This window comes from Pteronotus mesoamericanus, unplaced genomic scaffold, assembly GCF_021234165.1.
Source record: "Pteronotus mesoamericanus isolate MK-2021 breed Mesoamerican mustached bat unplaced genomic scaffold, CSHL_Meso_final contig_221, whole genome shotgun sequence".
Taxonomy (NCBI): domain Eukaryota; kingdom Metazoa; phylum Chordata; class Mammalia; order Chiroptera; family Mormoopidae; genus Pteronotus; species Pteronotus mesoamericanus.
The window spans coordinates 10,004,671-10,027,971 of NW_026555092.1; the positions used below are offsets into that span (position 1 = coordinate 10,004,671).

Genomic DNA, 23,301 nt, shown 5'->3' on the forward strand with positions numbered 1-23,301 from the left:
TGGAGCCGAGCCCTCAAAACCCCTCGCACCGCCCCCCCCACAGGGGGACGTGGCCTTTCCAGCTACGCTCGCTCGCTGTGCTCTCACGGCCACGTGCCTCAAGCTGCTCCCTGATGCAGTCACTGTGCCTGCCAGCGGCCTCCCTGTCCACGGCCATTCGGTTTCTATTTCTTCATGATTGATGTCCTTGACAGATTTCCTATGGTCCCACCTGTCCCCCCCCACCCTGCTGCAGGAGACACAGGGCTACCCACACTATCACCTCTGCACCTCACACACACTACTTACTGTGCCCATTAAATATACTGAATTATAGCTATAAAATATTATTCACAGTTTGTGTTCTGTGCTAGAACGTGAGCTCTTACAGGCAGAACCTCACCTTACTCATCTTTGCACCCCCGTTTCTGAACCTGAGTCATTCACTGAACTGCCTCATCCTTCCTGGGGCTGGGAAGTGCGGCCTCTCACTTCTTCCCGCCCCTTGCTATTCCAGGCAGGCACGGGCCTTCCAAGGGCCTTACCTGGCAGAGAGCGGATGAATTCATAGACATCTTCTACGTTCCATTTGGTGGGCTCGCTTGGCAGGAAGTGGTGTCCCATGCCCACCAGGTCCCGCATGTGCATGTCAGGGAGCTCCAGGTCCCGCTGGCCTTGTCGCCGGCGGGAGGTGGACGAGCTGGCTGAGATGGGTGACAGGGGTTCCTCGTAGCTTGAGTTATCTGAGCAGCGGCTGGAGTCTTCCTGGCTGTGCGTGAGCTGCAATGCAGCAGTAACTGAAAGGGGTACAGCGCCTGTTGGCTGGGAGCAGAGAGAAAGTTTTCTTCAGGATGGCAGAATGAACTGTCTCCAGCACGGAGACGGGCAAAGGCAGATATGGTTTCCCTTTTCAGCTCGGTCTCCTACTACTTATCTTTGAATCCAAAAAGCATCTTCTGTGCTGTCCCCTCCCCGAGCCTAAGCAGAGTGTCAGGACCTCCCAGTACTGGAGCAAGTACTATACTTCAGTGCAATTATCTGACTCTATGCCTAAGTTCCTGCCAGCTGTGGGATTTTAAACAAGGGCTCTGTGGGCTTCAGGGGGCAGTCAATGAACCACCAGGAACGGCATGTGAAATTTCTCATCTATGGACATTTTGGGCATAGCTCTCACCAGGTTCTTAAAGAAGTTTATGACCAAACTATAACAAGGAACGACAGATACCTAAGGTTCCGAAGCAGCACACTAGGTTGTGGGTTCCTCTAGAGAGCCGTAGGGCCTCAGTGCCCAACAGAGCTCTGGGCATACAGCTGGTGCTAAAAAAGCATTTAATGAATAAACACCCACGTTCCTGGTAGACACCTTCAAGAACTCAGTGCTCCAAACTGGAGGCAAGCAACACAGTGGGGAGGTAAAGGGCAGAGGCTGCCTTCTCCCCTTGCCCGTCTGTGTAAGAGAGGAGGTAACCGTAATAGCCAGGCAGGGGAGACCCCATTTCCATGGCCCCAGAAGTCGTCAACAGTGGCAAACTGGAGGGGGAGGGGTGGTGTAGGACAAGGTCACTGAAAAGAGAAAGTTGCCTCATAAACATCCATGGGCCTAAATGAAGGGACATGGGGAAGGCTCGACCTGACAGACTGTGAGGAACGGGACGGTGACAGAGCACACTGACGCCAGCAGTGGCAAAGGAACGTGGGGCTCCTGGGTCGCAGTAAGGAGAGGAGCTGGTGGGGACTCATGAGGATGGCTCTTCAACTCTGCCGTGCCTCTCACCTGCTTCTTGGTGTCCTTGGTGAGCGGTGGCAGACTGGCTTTGCTGGCCCTGCGGCGGTTGTGGGTTGTGGTCCCCGCCTTCTGCAGCTTGCTCCGGTCCGAGTGGAAAAGCCCCACTCGTTTGGTGCACCCCACATTGTATCTGCGAGAGTCAGGGGAACAAAGGAAGTCAGAGCCACCGTGGGGGTGTGGGCCGCGGGCAGAGTAGGGGCAGCCGAGCTATCTGGCAAAACCCGAATCTCTGTATTCATTCTAACCCTAAATCCCTCACTCGACACAACAACCTGGATCACGGCAAGAACTCGCTGCAGACACATCCTATTATAAATATTACCTGTGTCGAGAAAATGCTACCCATTGTCCTGCTGGAGAGCAGCTTGGCTAAGCTTCACAAAGGCGCCCTCACGACCTCCAGCATAGCCCGGGGGAGGCGGTGGCGGGGGGAGCCTTGCGCTAGCTGGCCTGCTGAGAACAGGTGCCCAGTGCCTACAGATTTCTTCCCTCTGGGGAGCTCAGGGCTTCAAGGTCAGTGGCGGCCTCCACCTTGGTACAAAGACCACATGGGGCTTTAGAGTGAGAGGAGTCTAAATCCCCAGCTCTGTGACTCCAGGCGCAATTACTTATCCTTTGTGCCTCAGCTCCCAAATGTGCATAAAGAAGAGAACAGCGAGAGCTGCCTCGGAGTTATTCTGAAGGTCTGATGGCATTATGTATACCGACTGCCTCGTACACGGCAGGCTCTCCACACATGGTGCTGGTTTTTACTATGACTGTTAGTTTTGTAAGCTCGGTGAAAGCTCATGGAGGGAACAGCTGTTGCCAGCGCAGTGCCCTGGGCGAGGCTCCTGGTGGAGGGCGTACCCTACAGAGGTGGGCAGGAGAACAGGCCGGGTGCTGGGGGGACCTAGGTGGGCCAGCCCAGCCGGAGCACTGCTTCCCTTCCTCAATTCTGTGCTGCTGTCTCTCTGATCTGCTCATGGGAGTTCCTTGGTGAATTAGTGACCTGCTGTTGCTTCCAGGTAGGTCAAGGACAAAGGAAGCTGGAGAAGGCACAGCCAGGGCCTCCTGGGGTGGACTATTACCAAAGGGAGGCGGGACACAGGAGCAGGATACAAAGGTGCAATCCCGAGGAAAGGGGCTGGGCAGGGCGTTGGGGTGCGGAGGGCTGAGGCCATTCACCTTTTTGCACAAGCCATGGAACAGAAGCGCTTGGAACGCTTGAACTTGTAGGCAAAATCCACCCGGCCACAGAGCTCACACTTGAGTTTGAGGGGAGTACCCTCCTCTTTGGATTCTGAAACGTATAAAATTTGGAGAATGAGCAATTCCCGCAGGCCCATCATCAGCCCCATCAGAGGGGCCTCCCTGCTGTTCTGCCTCCCCCTCACGTTCCCATAGCTGTGACACACAGCAGCAGTCTGGCTCGGAAAATGCCGAACCTCCCTCATCACTGGTTTTGGAAGGGCTGTTTCCCTCCCTGGAAAGTACCCAAAGGTGTCTGATGATGCCCCTGGGACATTGACATTTTTTCTGTTAACTTTTTTTTTTATACTCAACTGAGGACATCTTTTTTTTTTTTTTTAGTTGCCTTTAGGGGGGGGGGGGGAGAAAGAAAGGAAGGGATGGAGGGGGAAGGAGGGAGGGGGAAAAGGAGCGCGAGAGAAACGTTGGTCCGTTTGCCTTCTTGTATGCATCCTGACTGGGAATCAGACCCACCACCATTTGATTCACGGATGACACTCCAACTGAGTCATGCTGGCCAGGACACATTTTTTTTCTTTGAAGTGCCATGAGCCTGAAGTACCCACAAATGAAGGTGTATTAGCACCCCTCCTTCTCAGCCTGGGAAAGAGGCGGCGGCTCAGAAGGGACGCTCTGGATGCTGCCACGACTGGACTGGGTTCTCCTACCCCACCGTGATCCGTCTAATTGCCTGCGGACCTGGATAACAGGACCCAGGAGTTCTGTAACCTACGCAGGCCCCTCCTTCCATTTAGTCAGTGGCTCGTGTAGCTAGCAAGTCCTCGCCTGGCCACCCCCGAGCCTCCGAGCTGGCCCGTCTGGAGCGCAGGCTGCTCAGGCAGCAAAGGGCACTCCTCGCCTGGCGCTGCTCCTCTAGCCCTATAGCTCGCCTGGGACTCACACAGGAAAAGCAGCCCTGGGAACCCTGCAGTGGGCTGGAGGAGAGGCAGGGGACGCAGTTCCGCAAGGGCCGGGCCTTCTCCTGTCCCTGTCACCTAGGGAAGGGGGCTGGGAGGGTACTGGGGGGGACGGTTCAGTAAGCCGACAGGTGTACACATGCCCTGGCTCAGGGCCCCTCCACGGACGCCTAGAAAGTGTGTAAGGCCTGCCTTCCCAGACTTGCCTACGTCCTGTTCGGCCAAGCCAGGAGGCCTTTGCGTTCTGGGTCTGAGGTGCTTACCTTGCAGATAGGGCTCCTCCATCTCGGAGTCAGTGGTGGTGGTATGATCCTGCTGTGGAAGTTTCTCAGGCAAGAACCCCTGTGCATACTTCTTCTTGAGATTCCCCACCAGCAGGGACGAGCGTCCCACCTAGAGAACACGGTGGTGACATGGAGGCCATGAGGGTTAGGTGGGAGATGCTTCCTTGCTATCCAGCCTCATCAATATTACATGTACAAAGCATGCCAGCCCCTATATCATCCTCCAAGTATGCCCTGCTCAAGGCCTATTTCGTTGTTAGCTCATGAGGCAAGATGCCAATGGACACCAAAGTATAGGGATGGCTTCAATCCAGGACCCATGGGCGGCTCAGGAGATTAGGAAAATATCTACCCTTCCAAGTGTCTAAGGGGCAGAGATGAAGGCTGGGATCAGGTTTCCCACACTGCCAGAGCAGGTTCCAGGACCCAGTGCTCACACAGTCACCAGGCAGGAATACAGCCGGGGTTGCGCGTGTGAGTGTGTGGATGAGACAGAGCGACCCGACAACCAGTATTTAAATTTCTTACTGTTCTCTACCTTACCACTGCCCTACACAAGCCACAGGTGTGCGCAGCCATGGGCGAGCAGGAAAAAAAAAGGACTCTGGGCTACAGAGCAAGTGCCACCTGTGGCTGTGAGGATCCCAGACTGGCGAATGCATCCCCTCCCCTTGTTGCCGTTGTTCAGGCAGCACGGCAGCAATGCTGGGGGGTTACTGAATCCGCATCCACCCTGAGAGGTCAGTTGGTTTCCGCCGTTTCTCCAGGAGGCCACGGGGAAGACCCAGCCTAATGAGGGAAGGGATGTGATAGGCCTAGAGTGACTTACAGCTCAGGGGCTCCAGGTAGATTTCTTTGCCACAGGCCCTGCACGGCCTCCAGAGGGAAAGTGGACAAGAACCTATGTGTCTTCTGGCATTTGAGAAGGGCAGGTCACCCATCTCAGCTAATCAAGCTTGAGTCTTCTGCTGACTCTTCAAATTACTCATGGATCCAAAGAATGAGCAAAAGGCAGATGGCATCCCATGAGGATCGTATGTCTTTAACGGTCAGATAATTTTATCACGAGAGGGGCTATGTGCACCTGGCTCTAGGCTCCTCCCACCCAGAAAGCTAGTACCACCTGTTCTCACCAGTCCACACTGAGCAGAATCCGCTCTGGCAGTTTTGTGCTAATAAGCCATTTTCTTGATTCTTTTCTATTTCCCTTTGGTCTTAGGCTTTAGGTGGGGACACTTGATGGTGCTCTTCCTGAAGTGCCCCTCACTCTTATTCACTCCCCTTTCAAGGCTCTGCCCCCAGGCTCCAACCCTATTCTCTTCATCTCAGGTATATCTTAAGAATTCTCTTCTTTTGTTCTCTAGCCAAAGTTTGCCATTCAGAGGCTGTGGTATTCAAAACAGAACAGGGTCTCATTTCCCAAAGTCCACCAAACACCCCACAGTGAACTCCTTTCTAACCAAGGTGGGTGGCTTACAGTCACCAGGAGGGACATAGCTGAGTCTGCGTGTGCAAACTTCTAAACGAGGGGTCATTCCAATTATTCCTAATCACTGACCCCTTGTGGACCTTAGGAAGATACCCAATCCCAGAAAGAAAATGGCTCTGACATTCCTTTGGGGGAAAATTAGCAGGGAAAGAACAACTTTTTCACATTTTTGGAAATTTTACAAGGGAACGTAAAATATTTTAACACACATCCAAAATATACTTTAAAAAAAACAAAAAAGAAAGAAAGAAAAGAAAGAAAAAAGAGGGGAAAAGAAGTAGTCCGTACCGGGAAAGGCTCCGCCCCCTCCTGGATCACAAACCCTTCGATAACATGCGTCAGGATTTGGGGTTTCACAATGGCCTGTGGTGGTTTATTCTCACCATTCTGGGGGGCAGTGCCGGCGATGCTGGAGGCAGAATTTCCGTTCCCTGAGGTCATGCCGGGGCTGCTGAGGTCGGTCAGTGCATGAACAATGCCCTGCCCTGTCTCTGTACGAGGGAAAGCAGGGAAACACAAGCAGCGGAGGTCAGAACCAGGCCAGGGCCAGGAGGAGAGCAGGGGCTCAACGTGCACCTGGTGTTTTCCGTGGAGCCAAATGACAATGCAAACCGAGCAGTCCCCTCCCTCAACTACCTATTTAACCGTGATGCAGTGTCAAGGGACACACCACCAGGTGTGACTATAATTATACAATGCAAGTAATCTAATCTGCTAACAGTGTTTTTTAAATTTCCCAACTGTGTTAAGAACCTGGTCAATATTGATGTGGGCAAATAAAGTAACATTCAGTTCAAGGGACAAAACGTATTCGAACTGATATCTGAAACTAGGATGAAAGGCTGAACTAGGTAGAGAGCTCAGGGGGATAATGGAGTTTGGGGGAGAGAGGTTAAGTGAAACTTCTATGAGGTTCCTTAGAAAAGGATTAGATTTATAGTGTCCTATGGAATGTCAAAGTACTGAACCTCGGAAATCGATGTGAAAGGAATCTGGGGGGCTGAGCCCCAAGTAAACACAGTAACGCAGATCTGACTATTCAGAGAATGCTTATTTGGGGTCACGGCATGAAGATAGGCATGCGTTCTGTTTCTCCACCAAGGAGGCTGCTAGGCAGAGCTGAGGTTTCACATGCTGTTTCTGCTGGCCCTGTGCTCGCAATCAAGCCTCCTGCTCTGTTCTCGGCCCCGTACCCAACCAACCAGACTCCTTCCCTCCAGCCCTCCATGGACGACCTTTCCTAAGTTCCCCTTCTCCGCGGACCGCTAGCCTTTCTCTGAAAGGCCTAACAGTGCTCCAGAAAGTGTGACGAGGTTTCTACGCAGAACCACACCACAATGGGCTGCCTCTTCTCCACTTCCAACAGCACATCTGAGAAGCCGTCCCTCAGGAGCTGTCACAGAGGTGCAAAACTTCGTCACCTCGCTGCTGACGCTCTTCCCACCCCCCCTTCTCAGGGCTGCTCTCTACCGCCAGGGCTGCCCCGTCAGCTGAGGTTGCTTTAACCTGCCCTAAAAAAGGGGAAAAACAGAAAGACAAGGCCATTTCTTTATTGCACCAGCCCATTAATAGTAGGTATAACTCAGTGTGTGTGTTTGTAGCTAGTACATACTTTAAAAATGATTTTAGTAAATTTATTAGCTAAATAATTTTTGCACAAAACTTTATATGAATATGCTCTGATTTCATGTTAATGATCCAAAATCCCACCATGGGATATAAATTCATACTGTCTAATTATACAGCATGGAGAAATCATGATAAACTCACTTTAGAAAAGGTTTATAATTGGTTCATTTTCTTATCTAGTAGCCCTAATGCTCAGTAAGTCAGGATAAAGCTTTTTTGATGAAAAGAGTTGGTGGCTATGACACACGCCTTCAGTGCTCAGACCTTCAGGATCCAATTATAACAAACCTCAGAACTAATCAGGAGTCATCCAAGAGACGGAATTTATGAAATTTAAAAAATTTTTCTTGGTGTAGACAATGACACCAGCAAGTTAGAAAAATCCCTTAAGTATTTATAGCTTTGACTCTTTTGTAAAGATAGAAAATTTTCCCTCTTTTAGAATCTTTCTAAATTGTAAAGGTGTTTGGGAACTGGAAAAAAAAAATCTTTCCTTAACAAACCATGAGTAACTAGGTGGACTGGGTTAGTTACCTAATCAAGCAAGTTACCTTTCTCTGCCTTTAAGTTTTAAATATTTAAGTTGCATTGACACAATTATATTTTTTCTGCTTTGAAAATGTTTTAAAAATTCAAATTAAATATATAGTTTATTTAAAGCAATGAATAAATGTTAAATAGAAAGCTTACTATGCAAGTTAAAATTTTATTTTTAGATGATGGCTGTTTCTTTCCAATTAGAGCCTAGTAAAATATCCCTGGTTACTCTAATGAATGACGGATCACAGAATCCAGATTAGAGTCTGGTCTGACCCCTTACCAATCCCTGAACCTGCTCTGTAATACCCCGACCCATGACTTTCTGGCATTCAGTCACCTCTTGTGACAAAGGAACTCACTAGCTCTGAAGTAGTTTGTTCCCACCTTGGCCAGTTCAGTGAAAAAGTTCGTCCTTATAGTAAGCCAAAAACCTATCTTCCGTTAAGTTCTGCCCACTTATCCTTGCTCTGTTCCTTATGACCACACAGAACAGGGCTAATCATATTTGGGTAATGGGCAAAAACACAAGCTTACACCTATCTTAGGGTCTGGTCGCCATCATTAAAGTGCCTTAGTGGCAAGTCCTCATTGTTCTCTGAGCCTCAGTTTCACTAGCTGTAAAATAAGGACAATAATAACACTTATCGTGCAGTGTTGCTGTGAGGACTAAATGAGACGCTCAGTAGCAGCGCGAGGCTAGCACACCAGGAAATGCTCAGGGTGTCATGGAGAATGTCACTCCCGCCCCCGGAATACCCTCCCTCCAGGCCGAACTCCTTCTGCGCCTTCAACTGTTTCTTACATAAAAGGGATTCAAGTTCATCATCATCCGAGGCCTTCTTTGCCCGTATCTTTTAAAGTCTAGCCAGTCAGTGCTAACATAATAATCAAGTGTATTGGTCTAGGAGATCAGGTTGGTAAGATGTTTGTTTTTCTCAGAGTGCAGGTGGAGGAAAATGAGTGACATCCTTGTTTTAGCTGATGATTCTTTTATGGAATGAATCCATTCTTCCCCGAATTCTGGGATCACTCCCACCTCCTGCTCTTTGCACTGATGCTGATCACTAAGCAGCCTCTGATCCCTTGTCTCCTTTCATGGGATCTCTATCCCTGCTCAACTCCTCTCCTTTCTCCTTCGTCCCTTCCTTCCTGTCTTTCATATCTGTGCCTATTAATGTACATTGTGGGGCAGGATAACTCTTTTGAGGCTAGAATTCTTTCCACGCGCCAGATACAGTAGTGAACAGATACATTCACCAGCTCAGGCGAGAGAATCAACAGACAGATAAACGCTTTCACCCTAACATCAGAAACTATCACTCCCATTATAACCGGAGGTTACAGGAGAGGCTGGATCTAAAGGACAAGAGAGAGTGTTCTATGACCATACAAAGGTTTTCAGATATTGTGTTTCACATTCATCTTGTAGCAAATACCTCGTCATCTGCTTTAGTAACAAAGGAGTTTGGGCTATTTCTGGAATGACCAAACACAATCTCACCCCCCACCCCCACCCCGCCAGGCTCAGTGCACAGCGATTAATTTAATCTCTTTCTCTGTTCTCCCAGGCTGCTCTGCGGCCGGGTTGGGGGAAAGTACTTAATAGGGAAACTTGCAGAAACCTGCCCTGCTGGCTCTGAGGCCCCGTAAAAGACAGAGGCAAAACAATGCTCTATCTTTTTGGATTCTTCCTTTCTCAATTCTCTTGCTCAGTCCCTAGGCTGTAAGGGACGCCTGGGACTCCCAGGGGTCTCAAATGCCTCTCTACAGAGTTAGGCACTTGAAACCTGGAAGGTAAAGGCCAGCACAGCATGAGTTCGAGAGTGCTGGACGGCAGTAAGGTCAGGCTTCAGCGGTGGTGGTGCTGGGGGCAGGTAGAATCAGGCCTTGTAATTGAGGCTGACCGCAACAACTATTCAGACCAGAATGAACAGAACAGTATGTTCTGGGGGAGTCATTACATAATATATGTCTCATCCTCTAGGATGTTTCTCAATTCTGTCTCACTCAGAGGCTCTGGCAGAAATAGCCCTCGTGGGGTACAATAAAGCAGGGCACCATGGCCCTGCCTGTGAAATGCTCAGCCTTGGGGTTGATCCCCTTCACTGGGCACAGCAGGTTTCTTCAGGCAGGGGGCTACGTCTTAGTCACCTCTATAAATTCAAGGGCTAACGCAATGTCCAATATGTGACAGAATCTCAATGTCTGTTAAGCTGGAATGTATGGAACCCATGGCCTCAGTCTGTACTGCTGTGGTAAAGCATTCAGGTTTCCTTAGTCTCAAAACAAGCCACTTGTCAGCAGCTGAGATCTGTGATTACTTTCTGAGGCTATAATGACTTGAGAGCAACTAGGCTGGTGCCTGTCTGTAAGAGTGGCATTTCTGGGTATCTGGCTATAAAGAAGTGTAAGAGATATTCCTTGGCCCATCTCTTCCTGTTAAGGCAGGGAAACACTTACGCCAACTCCAGGCACTGGGAAAGGCATGAGGACCTCTAGGGGCGGAGGCCGGGACAGTCTTATAAAAATGGCCAGGCCCTCAGCACCCACAGGCAGGAAGGAGCCCAGAGAGGCTGAGCTCTCCTGCCCTCGGAAGGCAGAGCTCACGCCAGCCCCAGCTATGCACAACTTGGACCATTTTAGAACCAGTTCTGATGTTTTTCTCATGCACCGTAAGACAAAAATCACCAGTTATTCTGGAACATGCTTAGTCCTAATATTTACTAGTACTAAATGAAGGGCCAGACGGCCTGCCGTTCATTCTATTTGCCTTGAAGACCTGACTTCAGAGGAAATGGGGGCCAGGCAGAGCTTCTCCCACTCCCTCAGCATGGCCAACACTTATTCCTAATTTCTCCAGACGTGAGGAGGAATATTTTAATCTATGAGACTTCTAATTACCCTTGCCTGGCTGTAGCAGGAGTAGGCCAGAGCTATTGGACTTAGAGAATTTAAGGAAACAGAGTAGGCGACAACATGGGCCACGTGCCTGCAGCAAATTCTGCTGGATAAATGGGAAAACAAGGCTGCCCATACCACACAGAGTGTTCTCTCCAGGCCCCTCCCTGGCTCTGAAGTCCTGCTCACTGTGCCTCAGCTTATTAGCAGGTCAGACACGTGCCCAGGATGGGTGAGAGCAGGACCCCTAAAGATCTGCTTGCTCTAGGGAAGGCCTGAGCAAAGTGACCCAGGGGGAAACCACACCCAAGAGGCGGACAGCAGCTGGCGCAGACTGTACCGGGCTGGACAGTGGGCAGGGCCCCAGCACAGGAAGCTCAGGGCAGAGGGCCCACTCCTTGTGGAGAGGTCTGTGGGCCACCCTTTAGGATCTGAGTTACATCTGGGCCCCTAAAGAAAGCAGCGCTACTCTGAAAGTGAGGGAGGTAAGCTGTTTCATAAGCACCAATCTGTTGGCATTACTCCCCACCTCTGCCCCTGTCCCCTAGGGGGAGGGGAAGAAAATGAAGTGGGGGCCAGTACAAGCGAAAGGTGGGGAGCAGGAATTGGGGAAGTGGGAGAGAGGGAGGAAGGGAGGGAGGAGCCAGGGCTCTATCCTGGGATCCAGGGAGTCCACCAATTAAAGACGTTGATTTGGTTAACAACCTTCTTTAAAATGCAAATATACACCTGCGGTCATTCACACCTTACTGTGAACCACTTAGATAAGCAGGTAGCTTTCTTCTCCATTTAGAGACAAGGTTCAGTGGGAGGGGTGGGGGCGGAGAGTAATCATTTTGGATCCCGCGAGCTAGATCACAGGCGATTAGAGTTAGAAGGGCCTCAGCATAATATCTTAATTTTCCAGATGAGGAAAGGTGCACATAGTTCACTGTGCATTTTAGAAACAAGGCAAGAGCAGATGCAATTTATTTGGAACAGTATCTTCTAAAACACACAACAGGAGCCCTTAGTGGTAGGAAGACTGCAGGCGCCGTCCCACCCCCAGGGGTCCTCTGAGGGCCAGAAGGCAGGAGGAAACTAGGCCAAATGTTTGTGACTTTTTCAATTCTGTTAAGGACCGAGCTGTCAGCCACGGAAGCCATCCTTGCCTCGAGGACACACTGCAAGCTCCATAAGCACACAGATGCCATCACCATCCTGCTCCTCCAGGCACCTTCTTCTGCTCGGCAAACGGGAGCAGCCTGATGTGAGTGCCTCTCAGGTAATGGCTGGGACAGGCGGCTCCCTCTGGGGCACTTTACTGAGCAAAGCCTTCCAGTCACGGAGCTGGCCAGCACTGCGAAAGGGAGGCCTGCCCTCAGCGCCACTGCAAAACGGCCTTGTTGAGTATGGGTTAAGAGGACTGGAGAGCAGGCGTGCTTCTCGGATCTTAAGCATCTGGGCTGAGCAACTCCGGTTCAGGCATCTGTTCAGGAGGGCTCCTCCTCCGCACTGGCAGCCATTATCATACAGCTGACTTTCATGCCGTCTCTCAGGACACGGGCAAAGAGAGCAGCTCTTCTGACTCACCCACAATCCTCGGCTAAAGTGTACATAAGCTGAATTGCAAACAGCTGAATGTTTTCCAAGTTGCCACCCCCAGCTATGAAGGAAGGAATCAATGGAGCGAACAGCCACCCTCCCCCAGGCGGTTCAGGACCACGGGAGCAGTGGGGGATTTCCAAACAGCTGCAGGACCACAGGCGGGCACTGCGACTCCACAACCAGATCAAACTCAGCAGCAGCATCTGCAGGACCACAGGGTGACCAACAGGACAGGTCATCAGGAATAACAGCTAACTCTGACTGCAGGGAGCCAGGGAGAGTTTTCAAAGAGTTCTACTTAAATGGGGACGGTCCCATGGGGAGGTGGAGGGCCCCACGTGCTCTCTTGTTGAAGTGCTCTAGCAGATGCTGAGATTTCAAAGGAAAATGTCTGCAACCAATGGGAGAGGCATCACCATCGCAGATGAAAGAAAGAGTGGCAGAGTGGAAAGAGCGCAAACTCTGGGTCAGACTTGGATCCATATTCTGGCTCCACCTTGGATCATCTGTGCAAAGGAGGATCATATTGCCTATCTTGCAAGATTATAGTAAAATATCAGAGTATAAGAACATCGTCCGGCAGTGATTGCATTTAGAAGCTGTGCTACACTGCAGTTAAGACTTCGGGATCAGAAAGACTCTAGGCTTAAATCCTAGTTTGTAACCCTGGGCAAGTTACTCTAGGCCTCAGTTTCCTCATTTGCAAAATGGGGTACTAATCTCTGCCTCATATGGCTTTGATGAGGATTAAGATAATGCAGGTACAACACAGTGGAACTGGCCTGACTTGGCCATCTGAGGGTTAATATCACTGAGATCTGAGAGATTAGGAAATCAGTCTCTTATAGCTGAAGATGGATTTTTAGCAGTTTACCAAAAACAAAAACAAAAAAATCTAGAAATGTTTAGTAAATTCCCTAATTATTTTCTGATGGAAAAGCAACCGTGTTGTCTGACATGATGTGTTACTTATTTGGTTACCACCTTCAGGATCCCTAGTATTCTTACATATATGGTGGCAGAGTGGGGGGCGGAGGAAGAATACTAAGTCTCAGTTGTCTTGTCTATCTAGTGGGCTCGATAATACTTATCTTGTAAATCAATCCTCCTGATAATGCCTGCTCTTGGAAAACACTACCCCCCTTCCTTCCTGTAACCACTGTATAAACTTTCCGTGACCCTACTTTGCTACCCATCAACTGATAGAACAGATAAATACTGATTACTGGAGTCCTAGAAATGTGGACTTAATTCATCTTAAAAATATTTGATTCACATTAATTTTGTATTCATTTATAGTGTCATTTGCTTTAATTGTTTAAAAATGCCTTAATATAACTGGTGTGAATTTAGACCATTTCAAATATGCTAAAAATATCACTAACTAGGGATAATTATACAGTATTTGAGATATAATAGCCATGCAACTAAAGCTTTAAAAATAGCTCAAAGCAGTCATGGACTGTCATTTTCTTGCCAACAGTCTCAAGATTCAGCATCCGACCTGGTCCTCCTAGTGCACTGGAGAAGTGCTGGTTATGAAACAGCATCTAAAACACATCGTTTCTTAAGAGACGGTATAATAACTTTCACTGCCAAGAAGAAACAGGTATTTGCTTTAAAGAAAATCATTACTGCAAACTGGGACTCCTTTCAACATCTGGATTCATCTTAGAAAACTGGCAATGCTTGTTTAATAGAAATCATTTCTTTAGCAGATGTAGAAAGAATGTTCTCTTCTTTTGGACTTATCTGAACTAAAAAAATCATCTGGATTTCAAAGAATAAGAAAGCAGATTCTTTTTCACTAACTATAAATAATTTGGAAGGGGGAGGAAAAAAATATTAAGTTTGCTATGCTGGCCTAGATGGTCTTACAATTAATCACAGAGCAACAATTTATTATGTAAATTAATGCTATGTTTCTTAACTATACCCTTAATCTTTAAAACCTAACCATTTTTAATTGCATAGCTATCGATTAACTATAAAATAGCCCATTTTTTGGCCATGTCAGTTACATTCTGCTTTTGTTATTGATGGGGGAAGTGCCCAGAATCTATAAGACTGCTATCTTGGATAAAAAAATGGTTGATTATTTTCCTAACAATTCTCAAAATGTCAGAAGGTTGAATTAAAGATGATTTGTCTCTGAGTCATTTTTTATGTATCAAATCAGTAATCTAATGTAGGTAGTAATTCAAATTGAAATTTTAAAATAAGTCAGTGCTTAAAATGAAACCTGTGCCTATATTCTAAAAAAAGATTTTACTTATTTATTTTTAGAGAGAGGACAAGGAAGGGAGAAGGGGAGAGAAACAGTTGCCTCTTGCGCTCCCCCAACTGGGGACCTGGCCTGCAACCTGGCATGTGCCCTGACAGGGAATTGAACCGGCGACCTTTCAGTCCACTGAGTCTGGTGCTCAACCCACTGAGCCACGCCAGCCAGGGCCTGCCCCAATGTAGGTTGTGAATAAGTAGTTATCTGAAAGAGGCACACTTTTTAATTTAACAGAAAACACAGTCTTTTTAACTGGTGACTCATCCTGTAGTTTAAACCATTCCATAAAAATATTTTAAGCATAGATCTACACATGTTCAGACCTCTCCCTTGAGGGGCAGTCCAGCTTTGATATCACCATCAAACAAGTTGCTAAATCACTGCGGAGAAAGTCATTTCTGTTATTGGCACAAAGGACTCATCAGAGTTGATTGCATAAGGTAGCCAGTCCTCACCCTGCTTTTCCATGGGGGTGGAAAACACAGAACCATCTGTCTACCACCACTTTTGTAAGATCCCTCCTGACCACAGAAAATCATCATCTTCCTCTTCCAGTTGCAAAATGGCAAAAAAGGAATAAAAGCAAACTATCATTTATGAAGACTCACTTCCCTTCTCTCATTTTAGATGTATATTTCCAGAAGAGAATCTTTTTGTGGGTGGGACCAAATCTGTCTGGAGACTAAGTGGCACTGAACAGCTGGGAGAACTTTAATATAAACTTGTACTGACTAAAAAAAAGCTGGGGAAAAAACCCCTTGGTAAACAGCATATTAACACGGAGCAATATAAGCAGAACTGGAACCACTATCATACTCCCTAGTTTTTTAATTTCAATTTTATTTTGGCTTACTGCTCCATGTTATCTGAAAGTAAAGGGCTTTCATAGGAAGTGGTTACTGAAGGCCTAGCATGAGGTCCACAGACCAAAGAAGGGCAAAGACTAGGAAGACTCTAAGGCAGTCAAGTTATCTGCTTTATATACTCACAAAAGGAAAAAAAAAAAAGATATTTATGAACTCACATGCAGAGGTTCTTCATTTTGAGACAGTTACTGTTTTTTGTTTGTTTGTTTGTTTTGTATTTATTTTCTTAAATAAGAAAGCCTAGGGAAGGGACAAGCTATGTGACAGCATGCAAGACCAGAGGTGAGAACAGTTTAATTTTGTAAGATGACTTATCTATTTATTCCTCTTAGTCTATTCTCTCCTCCTCTGAAAAATCAGAACCAAGGGATCCAAAGTATCGGAGACAGGAAATGAGTAAGGCAGGAAAAAGGATGTGGTCTGAAAAAGTGGATTCTGGGGCTGAGCCAGAGCAAGGAACAGGCACAGGGTTACAGAGGGGGAAGGGGTCTTGGTGGCAGGAAGAGAAGTCTCAGGGTCAATTGGCTCAGACTAGAAAGCTAGTGACAGAGGAGGTCTGTTTGGAGAAAGATTAAAAACACCTCCCTAAAAGTTTATCTGCCACTGAAATGCAGAGAAAAGATGCCTGAAGAGACCTACAGCCAGGAGAGTAATTATGGGGACAGAAGGAAGAGGAGCTGGAGTTTCCTTTCCTCTTTACCTTAAGGAAAGTGGAAATAATATATTATCTATTGAGTGCGCTTGACAAGGTAAGTCAGAAATTAAGCTAGGACGTGGAAGAGAAGTGGAAAGGACTGGGAGGGAATTACATGATGAAACACCAATATTTATTAAAACAACAGCTTAAAAAAAAAGAAAAATAAATAAAGAAGGCGGCGAGAACAGGCTCGTGAAAATGCAGTTGGACAACTGAGAAACCAATCAAGAACAACAGAAAAGTGGACTAGGAAACTGCCTACTTTCTCAAGATTAAAGCTGGAGAAAAAAGGCATCTGTTTTTCCCAGTGTGTATGGAAACCGATCTCGGGTGGGCCGAGAGGCAGAGCTCACAGGATGAAGGGTTCCTGGGAAGGGCAGGTGCCAAAAGAGCGCCACTACCCATCTGCTAGACCCTCTGTGAAACAAGCCAGCCCTTGTGTATGCGCCAAACCAGAAGCTCTGGTTCCCGCCTTGCAGGGACTGGAACCTAGGTACAGAAACAGTGGAAAACAGAGTTTATCAGCTGGCTCAGAAGTGGGGGTATTTCCAAATAGATATCCAGATGTTGGGGGCTTTGTGGAGAGATCACTTTTACATCTTTCCCAGTGCCTAGGACAGCACTTTCTTTATATGAAGCAGAAGCCTAATAGAGGTGTATTAAATCTAACGGAATGAAGCCAAAACTACTTAGCTGTGCAGGTATCTTAACACTCAAGACAGAATCTCTTGCTCTATCACCAGTACAGTAAGTTACTTTCTATTCTGGAGTCAAAATGACATAAAGCCCTACATTCTTTGTAACCTAAACCTAAGCCTTACTCAACAGACACTGGCCACAGGTCTGCTGCCCTATAACTGGTATAAAAGATGGGGATGGTGGGGGAGGGGGACCCCATCTTTTTTCTTATTTCTTACCCAGAAATAAGTGGGTAAGAAGGAATTTTCCTGCCTCATTACTATTATTCAGAATCACCTAGAAATCCTGCCAGTTCCAACATTTGGTTGACTCAGAAGGGGAAGAAAAATCCCAGGTGAACGATAATTGGATTACCCAGTTATGCCCCAGAGCCAAATGGCTGGAAAAGGCCAGGACAGCAGGGTAGATACCGCTAAAGAGACTATATTCTAAACCAAAAATTGAGACACATGGGTTGATAGACAATAGGTGGAATATTTTAAATTGTGGCTGTCCTAGAAAAATCGAGGACATATGGTGGATTTAGGTCGGTAGCTTCTTTCACTACAAGGGATGGATCCTCTGGGCCCAATATGCTAATAGGAGAGGATTAAAGATATAGGGTGGGAGATATTGAAGGGGCAAGCTGTCACGGATTTGTAAAGCAGGAAAAGAAAAGTGTGTAGACAGCACAGAAAGAAGGTTAACGTTCTAAGTATGGAGTAGGAGAAAAGGAAAGTTGATCAGAACTGAAAGTATGTCACTTACGCTAGTGAAATCTGTTCAGGTACCAAAGGCGGGGGTTGGGGAGGGATGGTGAGGGTATCACTGGCACAGACTGATGTGAGTTCAGACTGTAGCTTCACCATTAGTTTGCAACCTGACCTTGGGCAAAGTATTCCCTCTCTGTGCTCTTCAATTTAAATAGAAAAATCTCACAAATCCTGATTTTAATATAAAGGATCAATAAGTATTACTATACCTTCATTTGGCAAGGGAAAGAAAGAAAATACTCTTCTAAAAATGGAAGAGAGGACAGACACAGAACAGCTTGTCCCTTTCCATCCAGTTAAAAACCTCGTGAGACTGAACTAGATTAAAAACAAAACTCTCCAGCGAAGCCTCTGGCCCTCCAAGATAGAAGTCCCCTATGGAAGGAACAGAGCCGGTGCCAGCAGCCTTGCCCCTTAAACGGATCATCCATCCTCCGGTAAAACGCCGTCCCGCGAGGGCGGAGGCGGGGGTGGGGGTGAGGGTGAGACGGGTAGGGACGGGGACACACGGAAACGTTTGGCACGCCAAGGTTGACACTAAGGCTTCTAGGGAAGTGCGGGATAGGCAGGGTCCCCGACGAGGTAGGGAGGCGCAGGACACCACCCAGGCGCCGAGAGGGCGAGAGTCGCGGGCTGGCACGGCCTGGCAGCCGAGTAGGCCCGGGCCCAGAGTGGCACCGGAGGGCGGTGCCTGGTTTCCAGCGCGACGAGCGCGGGCCGAGGACCCCCTCTGGCAAGAACCCCTCCCCCGCACGGGCACTGACCTGTCCAGGGCCCGGCTGGGCCTGGCCGGGCGGGGCCTACGCAGCCCCTTGGCCGGGCGCCGCCTCGCGCGGGGTCCCGGGCCCGGGCGGGCCGCCTCCTCTCCGCCGGGAGCCTCCGAGCCGGGGCCCGGGGCTGCCGCGGCGCATCCGACCGCACCGGCCTGGCCGGCGTCAACAAAGGGCGGCGGTGGCGCGAGGCCGGGGCGGGGGCGCGAGCGGCGGCCGAATTGCGCGCGCGCGCGGCGGGCGCTCGAGGGCTGCAGCCGCCGCGGAGACAATGCGGCGCGTCCCGGCAGGGCTCCCGCGGCTGCCTCCGCCGGGGGCGGGGTGAGGCGCGGGGCGGGGCCTCGGCTGTCGGGGCGGGGACTCTGGGAGGCGGGGCGCCAGCGCGGAAGCCACGCCGCGCGCTTCCTTTGTGCGGTCGCCAGGGCCCCGCCCCGCGGCCTCCGGAAGACCGTGTGAGGCTTGCAGCGGGTTAGAGACGTCGGATTTCGGTATGAGGAGGCTAACGCTACTCCTCAATGACCTCTGTCTGCTCTAGCCCAGTCAAAAGTCCCCCGTGGCGTAGGGGACTGGGACTCCCGCCTCAGCCAATAGGGAGGCAATAATAATAACTACCAGTAATTAATTGCGTGTTTAATGTGTCAAGCTCTACATGCATGCACTCTCAGTGTTCACAATAACCTTAACAAGTGGTCATTATCCTTCCCACTGGGAACTGAGGATCAGAGAGGTTAAGTAATGATCAAAGTGATCCAGCTACACCTCCATAAACGAGGATAATGCCTACTTTTAGGCTTACTGTGAAGGTTAACTGAGGACATTTATACAAATTGCCAGCAGTGCCTGGCACACAGTTGGAGCCCAATAAATGTTACTTCTTGTCCTAAACCATACTGGTTTAAACTGAACTGTAGTTGGTGGAGTACACTGATTCAGTAGATATGCTAGGAGATGTGGGAGATACAAAAGAGATACGTGGCTCACAAATCTCACTCCCAGCTTTGTGCTTAGTAGGTAACACAACTCTCCCCATAATTTTCTCTCTTCCCAACATTTTCCCATTATCTCGCCTTTTTAAATATTCATATTCTTCATATTTTCTCTTCAGGTCTCCCTCATCCCTTTTTCTTTGTTTCAAAGTTTTACATTTATTTTATGTTCCTTGATTGTTTACTCCCTTTCTCTTTTCCCCATTCCCTTTCTTTCCCCTGTAGTATTTTTCAAATTTTCAAAGCTTTCCTTTATTAATATTCATATTTCTTCCCCCTTTCTCTCTATTCTCCAAACTTGCCCACACTTTCCCGACTCCCTGCCATTACTTCTGCTGCTCCCTCCTGGAATGGCCTTTCATTAACTCTGCATGTCCAGGTCCTGCTTATCCTTCAACGTCTAGACTCAACAACAGTGGTGGACAAATTTCTGCAAGGGACCAGATAGTAAATGTTTTCGACTTTGCAGACCATACGGTCTCTGTTGCAACTACTCAGCTCTGCTGTTGTAGCAGGAAAGCAAAACACAGACAACATGTCCATGAATACATGTGGCTGTGTTCCAATAAAACTTTATTTATGGACACTGAAATTTGGATTTCATATAATTTTAATGTATCATGAAGTACTATCCTTTTTATTCTTAAATGTCTTAAAATGTAAAAAGCATCAATAACTTGCAGGCTGTACAAAAACTGGTGAGGTGATGGGTTTGGCCCTTGGGGTGTAGTTGGCCAACGCCTGCTCTAGAACAGGGCCACTTCCTCTCTGCAGTCCAACCTGGGATTCTGTGTCTGGTAGTAACTTTTCCTTCTTATAGCACTTCCCTATAATCCTTCTGTGGCATTTATCACATTTTACTTTTTATTGTATATATTTTTTCCTATGCATTTCTCACCTTTCCCAGCAGACCTCAAGCTCCTTGAAGGTAGGGTACAGATCTTTTTTCTCTGTGCATTACCTCACACCCCACAGAACTTTGCACAGAGCAGGCATTCAAACACATACAGAATGGACATACAGTTAAATGTCAGGTGGTTGACAATTGTTTCCACCTGTTTGTGCAATTGTTTGTGCAATTGTGCAAAGTTTACTTCTGTCATTAGATAGTACCTCTGGAGCAGAATGCTTATTATTTGTATATTATCTTGACTAGATGACAGAAAGAGATTGTTGAGAGCTTTATAGACAAGATGGAGAAAGGTAGGCAAATGTCAGCTCATTTAGGGGCTGTTGGATAACAAATACTTGAGTAAAGACTGTTGATAATTACCAACCTTCAGACAGGGCATGTGTCCTCAGTTAGGTCCTATGCAATATTCCTATTAGCAAATTGGTTAAAGACAAAGCAAACATGCTACATAATTTATAGATAGCAAAGGTAAGCAGAGGGATTAGTATAATAAATAACAAAATTCAGATATGAAGCATTCCTGCCCCACCACATATTTTCTCTGTGCCTCAATTTTTTTCAGTCTTTAAAATGGAGGTGATAAAAGTTCCTGCCTCACAGGATTACTGTCGGGATTGAATTAGGAAATACATGTAAAGCCTATCAGAGAGAGCCCAGAAAGTGTTAGCTGTTAACTATCACCATTTTCTTGCTAGGCTGAAACTATGGGCTAAGTTCACAAGGTAACATTTAACACATGTAATTAACCATATTTTGGCTCAAAATATAAGCTGTGCAAGTCTGAGACTAGGGAGACCTGGAATGAGAGTGGTCCATGTAAAGAGAAACCTCAAAAACAAAAATCAGGAACAAAAAGCAGACCCGAACGTCCGGAACTCAGATGACGCAGCACTCTATGACCCAACAGTATCATCCCCCTGGGTTGGAGCAGTTAATGCGGGGCCATACATGCAACATCCCGATGATGGGAAGCAAGGGAATTTCATTTGGAGCCAGAGTCATGGTGCTGCCCCTTCAGAGCTGTGTGACCTAGAGTCCCTTCAGGCCTTCTGTTTCCTCCTCTGAATAATGGGACAATAATATTTCTTTCTCAGGGTTATGATCATGGGTAAAGGAAAACTTAGAACAGAACTTGGCACATAGTAGGTGCACCCCTACCATCCCATGTAGATGTAGGAAACAGTCTTGCCCCTTGAAGGGCTTATACAGTGAGGCGCCAGTGCCCACCTATGGTGACTAGTGGCTTGTTATATTTGGAATTAAGGTGCTCAATTTGGGGGATTACACTTTGAGGGAATTAATGAAAAGGTGGAAAGTGCCTAGACAAGAATGGTGGGAATGGGAGGTCTTGACATGTGAAAAGTTAAAAAAAAAAAAAGAAAAGAAAAGAAGTCTCAGATATTTAGCCTGGAGATTTTCTCTTTTTTAATGGGAGGGAGAGGAAAGAGAATGATAACTGTCTACAAACACTGTAGGAGGTGGACTCTGTTACAGCTCACGAGAGAGAATCACAACCAGTGGTGGGAGTTTCAGGGGAGCAGATTTGGGCTTAATTTCAAGAGTGACTTTCTGATAATTAGAGCAATTCCACAATGGAATGGGCTGCTTTTCAAAATGATGGACCCCTTACCTTGCAAGTGTGCCAAGAGAACGATGACTTCCTTCCTGTCTTTTAACTTTGCTAATGTTCTTTCTCCATATTCTTTTGCTCTCCTCTTCCTTGACCCCATCCTCCATTCATTATAAGACATTTATAACCTTTACCCCCTACTTTGTCCTAAAGCATTATTCTTCTCTTTTCTCCTTCAGTTTGCAAACTGTTTTTCCGTTGGATCTCCCCACCCCCTCCTCAGCACGCAGTCCAGTGACCGGAACTGCCTCCCTGCGTTGTAGGCAGCAAATGGCCCAGAATGTCACTGAGATCTGGGCCAAGATTGCTGTGCACACTGGCAGAGAGGGGAAGGAAAGCAAATGGATTGCTGCAAACACGGAGCTACTGCTGTGGCCCTCCCATCAGGGCAGAAGGATCCAGCAGAGTCTCCTGAAACCCAGGTCATGGAAAAGTCCACTTGGAAAAAGGGCACTCACAGGTGGACAGATGGGGATCCCAGAGATGAGCACTGTCCCCTCAAAGATGTTTTCCATGAGCTGAACTCATTCTGAATCCCCTTCAAGCTCCCCCTAGGCATTTATTTCCCTTATCTTTGAACTACACAGCCATCTTGTAATATTCCCGATTTCAAGAACTCCCTCTCATTCCAAATGAAGCAGAGAACTGAGATAACTGGATACCTGCCCGAACTCTCAAACCAGCCTCGGATATGCGGACACATCTGACACATATGCAATAACATGAAGGCCTCAAAGTGGGCATCTAGAACTTTCAACTCCCCTCTTCTTCCTCTATCCTCTTACCCTTATACTTTCTGGGTCCCCTTTCTTTATATCCTTGGCTCATTTTTCCCTTCCCGCCCCCCACCCCTGTTTTCACCCATGCAATTTCTTTGTTGCCTCTTTGGGCTTGAAATAGCTCCCCTCCATTCCTGACACCCAAGTGTAATGTGCCAGGGGCTGACAAGGAAGGCCAATTTTCTCCCCTCCCCCCAGAGCCCCCCTACACTTCATACCGTGAGCTGGGGACTGCTGGATGTGAGGGCTCTTGGGCACAGGCAGGCCACCAGGCATGGCAGTGACAATGGCTTGCTGATGCGGGGATGGGCCAGACCGAGTCTCAGGCACACTCTTCTCCCCAGGTGCCACATCTTTCCAGTCATCTGGGGTGCACTGCTGGGGCTGTTAAGGGACAGGACAGAGACGATCTTCTCATGAATTGCCTTTACATTCTGGACATTTCCCCTTTTTCTGTGGAGCTTGGGTAGAAGGCAAGGACATTAAGATTTAGCCAGCCTCAAATTAGGGAGAGGCCCCTTTTCTTTCTTGGACGACCCAGGGGGCTTCACCATTCAGCCCACCCAGAAACACACCCAGAAGGGGGCTG

The 23,301-nt window shown here is 47.9% G+C and overlaps 1 protein-coding gene across 2 annotated transcripts in view; it reads right to left on the minus strand.

Moving 5' to 3' along the window:
• The window catches only part of PHC2 (polyhomeotic homolog 2), a 47,408-nt gene that overhangs the window by 4,372 nt on the left and 19,735 nt on the right, over nucleotides 1–23,301 (minus strand). The window contains exons 8-13 of one of the 2 annotated variants that reach the window (XM_054571940.1): nucleotides 22,931–23,096; nucleotides 5,974–6,176; nucleotides 4,176–4,305; nucleotides 2,933–3,047; nucleotides 1,754–1,895; nucleotides 525–801 (exon numbers count right to left, since the gene is read on the minus strand). In XM_054571940.1, coding sequence (XP_054427915.1) covers nucleotides 525–801; nucleotides 1,754–1,895; nucleotides 2,933–3,047; nucleotides 4,176–4,305; nucleotides 5,974–6,176; nucleotides 22,931–23,096 — 1,033 coding nt within the window. Of the gene's footprint in view, nucleotides 1–524; nucleotides 802–1,753; nucleotides 1,896–2,932; nucleotides 3,048–4,175; nucleotides 4,306–5,973; nucleotides 6,177–18,398; nucleotides 18,696–22,930; nucleotides 23,097–23,301 lie in introns of those variants that run through there. The other variant, XM_054571939.1, reaches the window with a different exon arrangement.